The sequence below is a fragment of the Carcharhinus amblyrhynchos genome, chromosome 16 (assembly GCF_965287045.1).
Source record: "Carcharhinus amblyrhynchos chromosome 16, sCarAmb.v2.hapA, whole genome shotgun sequence".
Lineage (NCBI taxonomy): Eukaryota > Metazoa > Chordata > Chondrichthyes > Carcharhiniformes > Carcharhinidae > Carcharhinus > Carcharhinus amblyrhynchos.
Genome location: NC_137339.1, coordinates 3,640,070 through 3,657,403, shown reverse-complemented (window position 1 = coordinate 3,657,403; position 17,334 = coordinate 3,640,070). Strand labels below are relative to the sequence as shown.

The window sequence follows — 17,334 nt, the reverse complement described above, 5'->3', positions numbered from 1 at the left end:
CAGGTGCAACATTGGTTTGCATCCTTCTCAATTTTACTCTCCACTGAAGTAAGTGGGAGGGATATCAGGCAAGGTGCAAACCTTTTTTTTAAAATCCAATCTCCTTGTTTTCTTGACTTGCGAGATTAAATTTAACCCCAATGTTTCTGTCAGATAAGTTTTGAATTTAACCCACTTTTGAGTACAGGACAGGTCCTCAAGGTCCACAGTTGCAGATGAGGTGCATTAGTCGTAACAATCTACACTGTCCAATTCATTTAGAATCCGATAAACAGATATCATACGACTCTTCAACCTGGTTTTATCCACTGAGTACCTACCCAATTTCCAATATTACTTCTCCAACTCCTGCCCCTCCATTCAGCCTGGTTTGCTTTCTGTGTGCCATAGTCATCATAACTGTACACAATATTCTGCATATAGTGCAATGATTTATAACGTAGCAGGTTTGCATCACTATATTACTTCAGTATAGGCTGTTTAATACTTTTCAGCAACTGATTATTAAATGCTATCAAGCATTGCTGCAATAATTCAATTTATTGACAATCAGAACCTGTATAACTCTAATCTTCCACGTGCATTATTGCCTTTCCACGTCAGTAATAGTCTTTCTTCCCGGATATTTTCGCCCTTTCAGAGGAAATTTGCATTTCTCTGTATTAAATTTCACCATCTGCCTGTACAATTCCCAAATTCTTCTTTAACTTACCCTGTGCAGCTTTACCATCTTCATTTGAATCTGCAAGTTTAGCCAGTGTGCTTGTGGCTCTTAACTGCAGATTATTTAGAATGTGTTAAACAAGACCACCCAAAACAGACATGTGTGATCCCACTGCCAATATTCTCCTAAACTCACAATCCCTGTATCATTTCCCCTTATGTTCAGCCAGCCAGATACCTATTCATTCAAGCAGCAGCCTTTTCAAAGGATCTGAGTTGAAGGACTTTCTGAAATCCAAGTCCACCACTTCCACTGCCTTATCCCTATTAAGTTCCTGACATGCCCTCAGAGAAAGCCAGTAATTAGTGTGCAAGAAAAATGTTTCTTCTCTCTCTGAGATAATCAATAGATCCAGAGACTGGAAAGGCTTTAGTGACAAACTTTGCTACTTCATATATATTGATAAATCCTTTACAAATTAGCATTAATTCAAATGTAAAGGAGATATATTTGTTTCAGCAAATAATGTCTTGTGATCTGTGCCATGAGTGTACCATACTTGGGAGAAACAGGTGACTTTGGACTCATGGCTCCCAAAGCTTCCCACTACTGGGAAACATCAGTTTTTTTCTTTCCTTACAGATGATGCCAGACCTGACGAGATTTTCCAGCACTTTCTCTTTTGGTTTCAGATTCCAGCATCCGCAGTAATTTGCTTTTATCCCACTACTGGGTATTCCTAGATTGGCAAGACCTGTCTTTCATTAATCCATTTTGGCTACCTTTTTAACTTTTTATTCAGATTTCCATATTATCTTCAGGAAGGGTTCATTAACTCCGCATGAAATTGAGATCAAACTCACTGGCTTGTCATTTTCTGGATTACTTTTTCTACCTTTATTAACTGGACAGATTTTCAATGCAGAAATATAGGAGCCAAGAAGTCCCCTGAAACATTCAAGTATCTCATGGCTCACAACAAAATCAATTGGTGCATCTGAACTCCAACTGTTCCAGTAACTACAGCCTTTTGAATGAGAATTCCAAATATCCAGAATTTGCTGATTTTTCATTGAAAAAAAGCATAGCAAGGAATACAAGATAAACTTCACAAGGCGCATTAAAAATGGAGCAGCTTTGGGTTCCTGTACTTTGTAAAGCTTTGCCCATACCTGTTAACTCGCCCCTCAAAGTCATACATTTAAAATTTAAATCCATCCATAGTCTTGCCTCATTCCATCTCAAATTTCTTCCAGCCTTCTAATTCTCCCAAGTTCTCCATATCTCTGGCTCCCAGGGCAACCACCACTTCAATCCTTCCCCTTGGCAGCCATACCTTCAGCTGCCTAGGCCCCAAGTTCTGCAATTCCTAAACTCATTTAGCTTCTCTGTCCCTCAAGACCCTCCTTAAAATCCACTTCTGCAACCAACTTTCATCTCCAATTTTCTTGGGCTTCACATTGGTTTTGGCTCATACTTCAGTGAAGTTTTTGCTGGACTGGTCCTTAGCAAAGGGTGGATATTAATTTGCCCCAATTGGTAGTTACTCAGAAGTAGGTATACTTTACAGTTGCCCAGTCTAACTTTGGAATGGTCATCAGACAATTGAAATATTCGCTTCAAAATGGAGTGGACAACATACAAAGGAGATTTACTGGTTTCTTCTTATGCTGATATATCACGTACATATACTGATTGCTAGGGAATGTTTTAACCTTCTTTCAAGGAGCATTCATTAGACTGTTCATTGCATTTGCAGCTAGCATATTCCTATCAATCAAGCTTTTTCTGTATGGAAAGATCTGTGTTGAACTTTGTCAGCAGCTTGACCTAGAGGACCACACCTTCAGAAGGATGCTAGCTTTTGAGGGAATACAGGATAGATTTACCAGGATGATACCTGGACTCCAAAGGTTAAATTGTGAGAAGGAATTACATAAATTATGGCCATATTCCTGGAATTGAAGAGGCCAGGAGATGATTTTATTGAAGTTTTCAAGGTATTAAAAAATGAATAGAGCAGAAACAATTTCTGCTCATTGGAGAGTCCAGGATCAGGGGCATAGTCTAAAAACTAGAGCCGGATCTTTCAGGACTGAAATGAAAAACATTTGTACACACAAAGGGTAGAAATTTTGTTAAATCAACTGAATGATTGATATTGTTAACTGAAGACATGAAGGGATATGGAGCGTAGACATGTGGAGTTAGGTTACAGATGCCATAGGATTAAGGGGTTATTACAGAATCCCTATAATGCAGAAGGCCAGTCAGCCCATTGAATCTGCACGGACTCTCTGACAGAGTATCTTACCCAGGCCCTCTCCCTTTTTAGTAGACTATCCCCGTTCCGATGTTGCATATCTTGTCATCTGCAAAGTGACAACAATAATGCTCAAGTCCAGAAGTGTTTTAGCAACTGTTAATCCAAATCTTACATGTTGAATTTCAGTCATTTGGGGGTTTTAGTATGGAGTTGAAACAGTAGGCATGAGAACTTGTATTTACTAGGAGTTCAACAGGAAGAGAAGAAATGAGCTTAGATATGTTATGTAAAACCAACTGGGGTTCCTGGCTCCTGTCCAGTTCATTTTACAGCCCTTCTCCAGGGTAAAGGTCATCTGGCCTTTATTCTGAATCCCATTGGTAACAAGTATATTTGTGTTCTACTGACATAGACTATACTTTTTCAAGAATACAAGTTGCTTCATTCAATTGAGCTATAACATTTACAAATGCCTGGATGAACTGTTCTGTACTGCAAGTAACGCTGGTTCCTGTTTGAGAGCTGCTACTCACCCCCATTTGGAATTATTTTGTGCACAAATCTAGCCTGAATATTATGATTGGTGGATTTGGGTTGGTAAAGTAATTCCCTTACACACCTTACTGTTGATGATACGGTGTAGCTTTGCTCAGGTGCAGTTGCTGGTTTTGACAGTATAGATTTGGGAGCTGCAGATGTCAAAATGGATTTTGACGTCTCCTCCTCCTTTTCAGCACCAAAAGTTCTCCTCATCGCTGACTGAGAAACTGTGGAACCAGCTGAAGATGCTGATAATATAGGCTTAAGGGCAACAGAGGTGCTAAGTGAAGAACCTACAGTGATGGGTGTTCTATCTGTCGTGGCAGCTCCAGTTTGATTATTTGCTGGTGATACGAAGGAGTTGCTGACAGATTCTGAAGTGGATTGTGAAGTAGCTGATTTGGTAGCCACAGAGACTACTGGTGGAGTAGGAAGAGGGGTCATTTCTTGGGTTGAATCATGGCTCTCTCCCGGTGCTGAAACAGTCACTGTTGCTTTGTCTTGTTCTTGCTGACGTCTCACATCAGGCCTTGATTTCATTTTTGGTTCTGTTTTTTTGGTTACCACTTTCGGCTTCTTCGGTATTGGCTCGTCATCTGACAGTTGAACTTTTCCTAAAGGGAGTGTGCAAATGAACAAAATGAGTTAAAAGTTTGGGATTATCTTTAATACAGATTTGGCTTGTGTTAGAGCTAATTGCTTTTATTCCTTAAATAAATAGCCTGAATTTATGCCTATTTTACTGTCAATATTGTTTCCCAAGCATGTTAGCTCATCTTTAATGATGTTGCAGAGACAAAATTTAAGAAATGGAATTAGGTGCAGATAAGATTTGCTCATTAATTGAAATTCCACTTTCATTTGGGAGCCAGCAGAGAATTAGAACTTGAACCATTAAAAATTCTCCAACTTAACATGCAAGTGTCATGGCTACTTTAGATTTGTAGTGAAATGAGGTAGTTGGATCGAATTAGATTCTACTAACCACACAACTGCACTTTTAACGCACTGAGTATTAGCTCATTATAAAGCAATATTGTAAACGAGTGTAACTTCCAAGGACTCTCTCAGTGGCAGTTTAGTTGTATATTGTATGCGCTGAGAGGCCTTGCCAGGTGTGTAGAGCCTTTAAGTATAACCCTACGTTTATTTAAACATTTTTAAATTACGCCTCAGACTGTCAATTATTTTATATATATAACTGCATATAAGACTCAACAAGCAATTAATTTTAAACAGATTCATGCAAGATACAATTCAATTAAAGTACCAGAATGTTGATAAGCACTGAAAATGGTTGCATTGATGCCTGCATGACTTATCAACATTCAGACAGTTATGTTGATGTGGAATGCACTGCCTAAAAATAGTGGTAGAAGCAGATTCAATAGTAACTTTCAAAAGGAAATTTGATGCATAGTTGAAAAGGAAAAACCTGCAGGTCCACAGGAAAGTACAGAGGACAGCAGGACGAATTGGCAGCTCTTTCAAAGAGTCAGCAGACAGGATGGGTCAAATAGCCTTCTACTGTGCTGTATGATCCTATTTATTTCATTGGTGTAAAGGTGATTGAAGCTGCACAAGTTTGGTTTTGCTCTCATGCCACTAGTGCAAAATACTGCAGTGACAAGTGTTCATGATAAATCCTAAAATATTTGAGTGTTGTTCACCTGTACAAATTCTGCAGTTCAGATCAAATAGGTGAGCTCGGTGTTCATCTGTCGTATCCTTAAGCATGCTGCTGAAGATGTCAGGTAGAGGATGGCTAGTCTTCTGCGCAGGGTGCGTATCTTCCTGCTCCTAAGGAACACACACACTTCAACCTCAATGAAAGACACTGGACAACAGTAAAAATAGAATGACTGACTCACACCTATTGCGTATAAATCCAAATTGTAAACAACTTCAAGCTAAAGTGTGTTTACTGGAGTAGAATGTAGAATATTTCAACAGATTGCACCACACATTTTTTTGACACAATGATTTATGATCTTGAAATGGTGGTGGATACAGATTGAATAGTAACTTTCAAAAGGTAATTGGTTCAATACTTGAAAGGAAGAAATTTACAGAGCGATGCGAAAAAGCAAGGAGTGGGTTCAAGTAGATCATTTGACCAAAGAGCCAGCACTGGTATGGACCTTTTTGTGTACTGCAAGATATTACTTGAGGGAATGTAGCAAACTGGAGTGCACTTATAATTTTCAATATTTGTGATCCATTTTATCTACTTTATTCTGCAATGACCAATTAATTGCATTACTGAGTATATCCAGTTCTGTCCAGTTCCAATCACCTATTGTCCAGTAAATTGTAGGCTGGACAATAAATGTTGGCTTTGCAGGTGACCCTCACATCATGAAGAATGATGACAGGAAAGCAGTTACTTATTTTTAAAAAGAATCACTAATAAAAAGTTGAATTGTCTTATGTTCAACCCTTCAGCTCTGTCTGAAATGGGTCAAGCAGCACATACCACTGGTTGAACTTGAAACCTTTCTCGGTTACATGACAAATGGCACATTATATTTAAAGCGGACATACACAGTTTCAAATAATGTGAAATACAGTAAGCAACTTCATTTGCATCACAAAACCCACCCCCAAACAAAAACCATCAGTATTTTTCTCTATCCACTGATCAATTTCATAGCAGCAAAACAGATCACAGAAGGAGCGGAAAATAATATAATTAAGAAATATAGCCGTAACAGTAAAGAGAAACAGTGATAAAAGGGGGATTGGATTAACTTCAGGAACGACCTCCGGAAGTTTAGTCACAGATCACCAAGGGACATTCTAGACACCAAACATGAATAGCTAGGAACCGGCAGTATAAAAACTTTTGCCAGAAAACACATGCATAATGTAGAAGGATTTAGAAATTTTAAAAATCTTAACATCAAAAGATGTACCTAGTGTGTTTTGATCAATGCTCCTTTTACTACGATGATGAAACAGAACTTGGTTTAAACATGAAAACACAACCTTTCTGCAGTTTACCGCTAATGATTTCTGGTGAGAATAGTGATCTTTTGGTATTACCAAACATCTTTTGAAATCTATCATGCAAATCTTTTATTTCACTGGCTAAGTCTTGGTTAGAATTAAGTCACGGTGCACAAGTTCCATTCTTGATCAAAAGCTTTTGTTTCTGAAAGAGCTGTTTTTTTGTTCAAAATAATTAAATCATTTTCATGCAGTCAGAAAGAAGATCGTTTGTATACAGTATTCTTGTAGTTCTGCGAATAGTATGCATTAGCCCTCACAGAGGGTGAATATTAGCCTTTATAGTGTGTTAGGACAGGTATCTAGATGTACCCTGAAGAACTTCAATTCCCTGTAGATAATTTAATTGGTTATATTAAAGATTAGTTTCTATTGAATGACAAACTCTACACTAGAAGTCAGTACAGCCCTGCACTCATATTAATAGATGCCATGGAACTCAAAGACTATCAGAATCTGTTTGGAATTTGTTGGTATCATCTTTTTCCTAGGTTAATTGCATGTCCCACTCTGTCCTTGTGTTATATATAGGTCAGCTGCATCCAGTCCATTATATAGGTCATCCTTATTTTCCTACTTCCTTCTCATACATTTTCTGTCAATTTCCCCCTTCAATAATTCCCTCCTGTCCACTATAATGTAACCAAAATATTATCTTCTGATGCTCTCCACTAATGTCCTTTTGCTCCAGCCATTTCCAGTACATGCTCAAGATACATAGAAAATCCTTTTATAATCCCATATTCTGAAATGCACTCAGCTTTCTTTGTTGCCCATGTCTGCAAGGCATTTAACATAGAAGAAGCAGCAGCTCAATATTCTTTTCCTAAGATTCCGTTCAGTTTCTTTGATGTTAACACATCAGTCTGGTCTTGACCATCTCTTTTCTCCTTTGCATCTCGCAACATGTGGTAGTCTGCCCAACGCTTTTTAAATTTTTGTTCATGGCATGTAGGCATCACTGGCTTGTCCAGAATTTATTGTCCATCTGAGGGCATTGAAGGGCCAACCACATTGCTGTGGATCCAGATTCACATGCAGGCCAGACCAAGTAAGGACAACAGATTTCCCTTCCTGAAGGATATTAGTGAACCAGGTGAGTTTTTGTGATAATGGCTTTCTGGTCATCATTTAATTCCAGATAGTTATTGAGTTCAAATTTTACCATCTACCATGGCAGCATTGGAACCCACGTCCCCAGATTACCCTGGGTCTCAGGATTACTCGTCCAGCCTAATATCACTATGTAACCGTCTCCCTGTGTGAACATGTTCCAAGCCTTCTCCATTTACTTCACTGCCCATTTTTGGGATTAGGTCTCTGCTCATCATCGTCTTCTTTACATTTATTCTTAGTCCATGTTCCTCACTCCTTGCTTTCACTTAGTTTACAATTTCCTGTAGTGCTTCTTCCGAATCTGCAGTCAGTGCAGTGCTATTTGTATTTTTCAAGTTGTTGACTTTCAACCAATGCTGCAACTTGGTAGATCATTTATATCTCTGAAGGTAGCTTCGGTGTACAAGTTTGAGAATACATCCCTGACACACTCCCCTTCTGACTGGGAAGTAGTCTAACAAGCCACAATCAAGTCTCATCACAGCTTATTGATTTAACATAGGCTCTGAATTCCTTCATCATTTTAGTCTAAACACTCCATCATCTTCTGACTCAGATGTCTTTGCATTCTAAAAAGCACTCATAGATGGGGTATTGAACTTCCAGATATCTTTCAATTACTACAATCAAATAAAACAGAACTTCCCCTTCCTTCTTTTGGTCTGAATTATGACTGACTACCATCTTTCTCTGCTCCTATAGACGGGTTATTTCTTTCAAAAGTGATTATTATTGAGAATTATTGTCCTGTGCTCTGAACACTCTAGGGTTGTTGGTTTCTTCTGGGGTAGTTTAGTCCAAATTGTAAATACGATTTAAAAAACATTGTCCATCACAGGTTTTTTAAAAAAAATCAATTTGATTATTCCAAAATCTCATTCAGAAACAAAATAATCTGATCCTTGATGTTCAGTTCGATTACAGTTCAGCAGCATGGAGGGTGAGTAGCTTTCAGGACAGGTCCACAATGAGATATTTATCAATCTTGCACGCAGGAATACTTGCATAGATTCAGAAATGTATTAAACAATCACAGGTTAAAAGTGATATGTGAAATATTTTATAAGTAACTGGAATCTGCATATAAAAGGATTAATATGTGTGAATTCAAAATTCATTGGATTAATCTGCAATACTTCTCAATTGCCATTGTGACTAAAAATGTTCTCAGCAGGTAAATTGAGCTGAGTAGTAGATTACGCATCCCTATGTATCCTAAATTAGTATTGTTGGTGGTAGTAGATTCTAAGCATTGATCATCTGCATCAGTGGTCTACTTTGCCAGTTCAGAGGGCATTAGAGTTAACTGCGTAGTGTGGACTGGAATAATGTGTAGACTAGGCAAGATAAAAGTGGTATATTTCCCTCACCAGTTGGATTTTTAAGACAAATGAACTATCATTGTTATGTTAGTTTTTTTTTCTCATCAGATATAGAGTCATAGAGGTTTACTGTATGGAAACAGGCCCTTTGGCCCAACTTTCCAATGTCATTGTCCTTTTTTAAACCCCTAACCTAGTCCCAATTGCTTAAATTTGGCCCATGTCCCTCTATACCCATCTTAGTCATATAACTATCTAAACACTTCTTAAAAGACAAAATTGTACCCACCTCTACTACCACCTCTGGCAGCTCATTCCAGACACTCACCACCTTCTGTGTAAAAAAAAAATGCCCCTCTGGATCCTTTTTGTATCTCCCCCTTACCTTAAATGCATGCCCTCTAGTTTTAGACTCCCCTATATGGAATGCCAGTTCAAAATGATGGAATATGGATTTTAACCTCTAGATTGCTGCTCCCCTTTTGTGAAACGCATCGCCACTATATTAGAAAATTAGAGCTTGGCAGTATTGTAACTGAGCATTAGGTTCAGTTACTATTTACAGTTATTCTTAGATTAAGGGTTATCTGTATACTTAGGGAATACAGATTATATAGTCTACATTGTGTTCAATGAATAGTTAATCCTTCGAAAAGCTAATAGTTCTTTTCAGTTCTCAATGTGCCGTTGATTTTTTTCTTAGCCCTACAAAATACGAGGTAATATTGCAGGCTGTGCATTGTATTTTGTAACCAGCTAGTTCATCCACAGTTGTTTGGACCATACAAAGTCATACAGTCTCTCAGATTGTGTTGCAGAATTCACAGCAGATTGGCAGAGATTGTCCTTTTGGCTCATGCTGAAAAAAAAATCGATTTAATTTTGTGAGGTAGATCTTGGCCCTGTTTTACAAATTGGATGCGATCCAATCCAGGATTTAAACTTCTCCCATAAAATCTGGGAACATAAAACTAATTGTTGCATTGCAGGTTCCAGGTGGTGATAACAGAAGGTAAGTTGGTATTTCTTTCTTCCTTCATTTTTGTCCAACTTTATTTAACTGGGAAGGCCTCTGTTAATTTTTTTTTTTGCTTTGTTTACTTTGATGCAATATGGAGATGGTAAAGATGGGTTCTAAGGTTCTAAGTGGGTAGGGAAGGGGGTTCCAAAATATTGTAGGTTATGGATATCAGAGTATTTTGTCCATATCTGATACAGGCCCAGAAGCAGTAACTGAACATGTGAAAAGTTCCCAGTCTTGGTAGCCTACACTTCACACAAGCTGTCCCAAAGCTATGTCATGTGTTGCCCAATGATCTACACATCTATGTCAAGAATTGTTCCCCCTGTAGAAATGAGGTTACTATGTCAAGGAGCTTTCATGTCATCACTGCCATTCTATGTTAATAGGAGATACTTGAAACACTTAAAAATCTGCACCGCATACATTTGTAGAGTGTTAACAGCTAAGGTTAAAAGAGACAAAATCTTCATTTGTGCTGTGGGACAGAGGCATCAGCTGGAGAAAACATACAGTTTCCAAAGAATAGCAATGTTCCCTTGCGCAAAATAAGTTTTACAAGTTACGTCAAGGTTTTATTAACTTCATGGCCAGGATACAGAAACAAAAAGTTGGGCTGGGTTTTCCACAATATTGTTTTAACATTTTCTACAGTATTGGATCATGGAAAAATGCCCTTCTGCCCAACTTGTCCATGCTGCCCTTTTTAAAAAAAATTCCCAACTGCCCTCATTTGGCTCATATCCCTCTATACCCACCTTTCTCATATAACTGTCTAAACAATTTTTAAATGACAAAATTGTACCCGCCTCTGCTACTACCTCTGGCAGCTTGATCCAGAGGCTCACTACCCTCTGTGAAAAAAAAATCGCCTCTCTGGACCCTTTTTTTTAATCTCTCCCCTCTCACCTTAAACCTCTGCCCTCTAGTTTTAAACTCACGTTATCTCCGGGAAAAGATATCGACTATCTAGCTGATCTATGCCCCTCATTATTTTAGAAACCTCAATAAGATCACTCCTCAGCCTTCTATGCTCCAGAGAAGAAAGTCACAGTCTATCCAGCCTGTCCTTATAATTCAAACAATCAAGTCCCAGTAACATTCTAGTAAGTCTTTTTTGCACTCTTTCTAGTTGAATATCCTTTCTATAATAGAGTGACCAGAACTATATACAGTATTCCAAGTGTGCCCTTGGCAATGTCTTGAACAACTTCAACAAAACTTCTGTATTCAATGTTCTGACCAATGGAACTAAGTATGCCTTCGTCACTACTCTGTCCACCTGCGACTCCACTTTCAAGGAGCTATGAACCTGTACCCCTAGATTTCTTTGTTCTGTAACTCTCCCCAATGCCCTACCATTGACTGAGCAAGTCCAAAGATGTGCGGGTTAGGCTGATTGGCCATGCTAAAATTGCCCCTTAGTGTACTAGGATGCTTAGGTTAGAGGGATTAGTGAGTAAAATATTTGGGATATGGGGGTAGGGACTGTGTGGGATTGTGGTCGGTGCACATGGGCCGAAGGGCCTCTTTCTGCACTGTAGGGTTCTATGATTCTCAGACCTGTCCTGGCTCAATCTACCAAAATACATCACCTCATATTTATCTAAATTAAACTCCACCTGCCATTTGTCAGCCCACTGGCCCAATAGATCAAGATCCCGTTGCAATTGGAGATAACTTTCTTCACTGCCACTATCCCACCTATCTTGGTGTCATCTGCAAACTTACTATGCTTCCTATATTCTCATCCAAATTATTAATATAAATGAAAAATAACAGTGGATCAGTGACTGAAATTGTACCTACACCCATGAATCAATCTCTACTGACAACCAGCTCAATTTCCCTGAGAACCTTCACTATATATTGTGGTTACCTCTTCTAATAGGTCCCAAGTACATAGCTTGCAAATGTCTGAGAATGTAGCTGTAGTGAAACATGAGGATTTTGTTTCTTCAAGCAGGGAGTTGAGAAATCTGAAGACTCCACTGGAAGGTCTGCTCATCAATTTTATGGTCTATGGGGCAAATTGTGAATGAGTGATATTTCCATCAACTCCATTTTATTATTGAGTGATTTGGCAGCAAAGGTCAACAACGTGCAGTGATTGGCACTTTACTAAATTGCAACAAAATTGATCAAATTCACAACACCATCTGCAAACAGAAGAGGCCACAATAGCTTTGCATCCCCTCTCCTGCAGGCAAGTGTTCCTCTACTTCAGCTGGACATGTAGTGGAAGAGTCAGATGATGTCAGCACCTTTTACACTCTTCAGAACTTGGGCTGCATCCTGTATAATGGCATTCGTCATGCCTTTACTCTCCCGAGGGGGAAACAAAGCCCCTAATTAAAAGGAGCTTCCAATCTAATTGACAAAGCTTCTGCTGAAAGTTAGCCAGCCAACTTATAACCATCAGAAGTAGTAGGTGTTTGGGATTTAAAGTGTTCAAAGTGCGAGACACAATAATAGCAGTAACATTTGTTTTCAGTGAAGTGTTTTTGTTTCTGATGGAATACACGCCTGAAGATTTGAGGTATGGATGAAGACAACTTATGTGAAGGAATAAAAGAATAAACTTGATGGTTCTGGAAGACAACAGCATGCCACTAAACAGCTGAATTGAGTCCATCGCTAACGGAACACTGTTGTAGCACTAATTCGGTGGCTTACATCAGTCATTTTGAGAGGGAGACATGACTATCTGAAGAATTGTTACGGAGTCATGGTGCAATACCTGTAACTGGATCATCAGGTGGAGCTGGATATCAGCAGAGGTCAGAAGCTAACCATGATGTCTACTCAATCTGGCATCTTGCAGTGATTGCTCTCATAACAGTGGAAGACATGAGATATACCAGTGGTTCCTGAGGCCCAGTCCACAAAACTAAAAACTTATGTACCTAAAAATAATTTGTTTAAAGTAAACTTTAAAAAAAAACTTACCTGCAGCTTACTTCAAGTCTTGTCTCTTTCATCAGGTCTGCAGTAAATCCAACCAGGTGTCAACTACAGTTCTGCTGTGGTATGCTTTATATGAGATGGGATGGAATATTTGGGGTGGGGAAGGTCATGTTGAGGGACAGCAGGGTACCGAAATCAACCTCAGCACCAAGCCAAGTCTCCGGCTTCTATTTACATACAGTGAAGTTGGCAAGTGTCAACTAAAAAGGCTCCAAAATATGCTTTTTGGGTTAGACTTCCATCTCATCTTATTGAATAACACTGTAGAACAGCCAGAGGCAATTAATGTCTTGGCATATCTGACTACACACATCAACATCCACATCAGTAGTTGTCTTTTTTTTATGGGAAGAGACCTCAGCACATTCATCTCATTGCAACTCACTACACCCAAATATTTTCAAGGAGGAAAATGGGCAAATGACTTAAAGCAGGGACATCCTTTCAATCCACAGTTGCAGACTTCACCGAGAAAGCTAATAGCAAAGGAACACCTTATCCGGTCACCGTTGATCCATCTTCTGATTCTTAACACTGTAACTTGGTCACAATTAAGACATGCGTGTTAAAGATCAATGGTTGAATGCAACACTATCTACTACTGATTGTGTCATGGTTTATTGGTCCAGGAGAGTTGTGTGCAAAATTGAGAATTGACCTTTGATTTCCTTCTATAACTGGCTAATGGCTTTTCATTAAGGAGGTTTAAATGTCTGGTTAAGTAATCAACGCAATGCTATAACCATTTTCCTCCTACCATACGGCTATAGTGCAGCAAGAGGGATCCTCTAAACGATATTTCTCAAAATCTTACTTTTTTTTGTTATATTGCTATTTCAACTTCATTTAAATTCTATTTATTGGCGTTTGTTTTGAATTAAGACTGCACAAGGGAGGAACACCTACTGGGGGCAACTGGTAGATTTTTAAAAATTAAACTGAAAGAAAATTAATACCAATAGTTTCTACTACATTTCCATTGTCATCAACAGGGGTCCTCTGTGCCCACCTGAGAAAAAGGAGTACTGAGTGATGCTCCAAGTCTTTCAGTCACCAGGTAAACTTCATTTAGAAAGATCTCATTCAATGACAATGAGAGGCAGTAGCGGGGAAATGGAGAAATCCATTGGGATTGGTACTTCATTTTTCTCATGTCTTGTGAATTCAGGAGGAGTTTAAATGTGTGTAATTCTCCAACACGCCCAGTCATTTTTCCAGGATCAGTCAATAACTTCCTGATCAGGCAACTAAGTATTACTGTGATCTCAAAAATATTTTCCAATGATGTAACATTAGCACTGGGCCATGCGCTACACAAGTCACAAACAAATCAAGACAACTCTGTCATGATATTACTTTGGCGCATTTCTCACTTCCATTTGGAGTGCAGCTTAGATATCTCTGCTTATGAGGATACACTTGCTGTGACAGTCACATATCTATGGAGGATAAACTGGTTCCAAAGTCAGATTACCTACTTACAGTAGATAATATCTTCTCCATACCAGACTTTTCCTCTTTCTCTGCTTGCAAACTTGCACATACTTAGTACTTTCATGTTCTCATTTTTTTTCCCTCATGCCACTTTTGTTGAGGAAAAATTCAAGATTTTAACTGTAGGCAAAACAAAAACACAATCCAAAAACCTAACAACAAATTTTAATTGCTTCTTAGAAGATCTGGGTGCTCTATCCGAAGGATCCATAGAATAGAATCCCTACAGTGCAAAAGGAAGCTATTTGGCTCATCAAGTCTGCACAGATTCTCCAAAAAAAGCATCTTACTCAGGTTCATCGCCTATCTTCGTAATTCTGCGCATTTACCATGATTAATTCATCTAACTTACACATTTTTGGACTCTAGGAAGAAACCGGAACACCCAAAGGAAACCCATGCAGAAAGGGGAGAACATGCAAACTCCAGTCACCCAGGGCTGGAATCGAACCTAGGTCTCTGGCACTGAGAGACAGGAGTGCTAACAACTGTGCCATCCTGTTGCCCACACCTCCAGAAGCGCATTGTTGCTACAATGTGTGCCATCTATAGGATGCATTGAAACAACTCACTTAGACTTCTTCAGTAACATCTCCCGAACCTGTGACTCCCACCATTAACAAATTAATGGATAGCAGATGCATGGGAACACAGTCACATTCAAGTCTCACACTCCATCCTAACTTAGAACATATATTTCGCAGTTTCTGCATTAGTCAAAATGTTGGAACACATTACCTAACAGCATTGCAGGATCATCACCACACAAATTTCAGCAGTGCACCTACATCTCATCAGAGCAACTCTGGATGGACAATAAATGTCAGAGTTGTCAGTTTAAAAAATAGATCCTGGAGCACAGGTGTTAGCTTCAATGATGTGGTTTAACCCAACTTATATTATCAAGTCAAAATTTGTTTAATTAGTTCTTCAATTTGTATATTTTACCACGTTGAGAAGAGACATAGCTGTCAATTAACATGCACTCCCATCCAGGAAAGTCTGACATGAAAGGTTGCTTCTGGCATCAAGGCCTTCCAATAGCTGCTCATTATCAGCTTATTCAAGTTAGTGCAGGAGACAATAATTCACAACTATTATCACTTTGAGTTAAGATATCTGAAGGATCAAGTACAATAGTATTTTAATCTGCTAATGCAGCTTTCTCTGTTTATCTCTATCATAACAAACTTATGGTTTAGCATGAGATTTGGTTTCTGACAAGTGAGTGCCTTGTTTTCGTACCTACCTGAGAGATTTGATAGTCCTCCTTCTTGGCAGCTGCCCTTTTCTGGTGAGTATAGGAGTGTGTTAGGAGAGGGTTTGAAATGTAACACAATGTACATATTCATGGGAGTAGGGTTAGGTCGTAGTGGGCAGCACCGTGGCACAGTGGTTAGCACTGCTGTCTCACAGTGCCAGGGACTCAGGTTTGATTCCCAGCTTAGGTCACTATCTGTGTGGAATCTGCACATTCTCTCCCTGTGTCTGCGTGTGCTTCCTCCGCGTGCTTCGGTTTCCTCCCACAGTCCAAAAGATGTGCTGGTTAGCTGCATTGGTCATGCTAAATTCTCCCTCAGTGTACCTGAACAGGTGCCAGAGTGTGGCAACTGAGTGATTTTCACAGAAACTTCATTGCAGTTTTAATTTAATCCTACTTGTGACACTAATGAACAAACTTTAAAAAGATCACAATGGAGACGTGGGGATGTGGAGGAAGAATCTGCAGCATTCAAAAGGTTGCTGTGCTGAAACATTTTGAATTGTTGAATTTAGAGATTTCTTTACAGTATCATGGTCAGTGTTGTGGAAAAGAAATCAACTAGAAAGAAATCTAAAGCATTCTGTACATAGTACCTAGATTCACCAGAATTACACCAGGGTTGAAAAGGGTTAAATTGAGGACACACTGCATAAATTATTGCATTTCACTTAGAGAAGAGTTTGCACATTCTCCCCATGTCTGCGTGGATTTCCTCTGGATGCTCTGGTTTCCTTAGCCATGTGAATGTGTGGGGGCTACAAGGATAGGGTGAAGGAGGAGCCTGGGAAGGATGCCTTTTTGGAGAGTCAGTATAGACTTGATGGACTGGATGGCCTCTTTCTGCGCTGTTGGAATTCTATGGTTAAGGGGTTATGTAAATGAGCTGTCGATGGTAAATAGAGGTACATTATTTCCTCTGGTGGGGTGCATTCTCAGAATAAGTGACGCAATCTTAAAAAAAAGTAAGAGACATACAATGAGGGGTGATGCCAAGTAGAACTTCTTACACAAAGAGCAGTGAAAATTTGGAACTCTTCCCAAAAAGCTTTTGAGACTGGATCTCAATTGAAAAATTGCAAAATTCAGATTGATGGATTTTTGTTAGGCAATGGATATTAAGGATTACAAAACTAAAGCATGTCAATGGAGTAAAGATATAGATCAGTTACAATCTCAACAAAAAGGGAGAACGGGCTCAAAGGGCTGAATTGTCTGCTCCTGTTCCGAATTTCCTTAATTTCCTAAAAGTAACAATATAAAAAATGTTTTCTTAGAACAGTTGCTACGAGAATTTCAATGCTGACAGAACCAAAGCACTATCCCTGACAGCATTATCCTAAGGAGGGAGGTACTGAAACTTAACTGCATGTTCAGTTACATTCATCTCATCCCTTACATGAGAACCAAAATCTTTCTCCAATTTCTTAGGTTTACCCTATCTCCTGAAGATGGCAACTCGCATTCAGTCTTCACATGCAAAGCCAGCGAGTCTGAAAGGTTTTCCCAAATGTAAGCCATTAGAACTGAGTGCACCCTGTCCTCATTTACAGTTCTGGGTTCTAACCAGCCAATTACATTGCCATCACAAACTATTTCCATTGTTTTATTTTCAATGCCAGCCTTTCTAGAAAAGCCAGATCAAATTCAAGTGCACCACATTTGCTGTTGCAC

General features: G+C 39.1%; 1 protein-coding gene across 4 annotated transcripts in view; it reads right to left on the bottom strand.

Annotated features, from left to right (window-relative positions):
• Positions 1-17,334, bottom strand: part of LOC145353786 (death-inducer obliterator 1-like) — a 120,810-nt gene that overhangs the window by 18,436 nt on the left and 85,040 nt on the right. For all 4 annotated transcript variants that reach the window (XM_080204590.1, XM_080204591.1, XM_080204593.1 and 1 more), the window contains exons 12-13: positions 5,141-5,270; positions 3,550-4,084 (exon numbers count right to left, since the gene is read on the bottom strand). In XM_080204590.1, the coding sequence (XP_080060716.1) occupies positions 3,550-4,084; positions 5,141-5,270 (665 nt within the window). The remainder of the gene's footprint in view (positions 1-3,549; positions 4,085-5,140; positions 5,271-17,334) is intronic.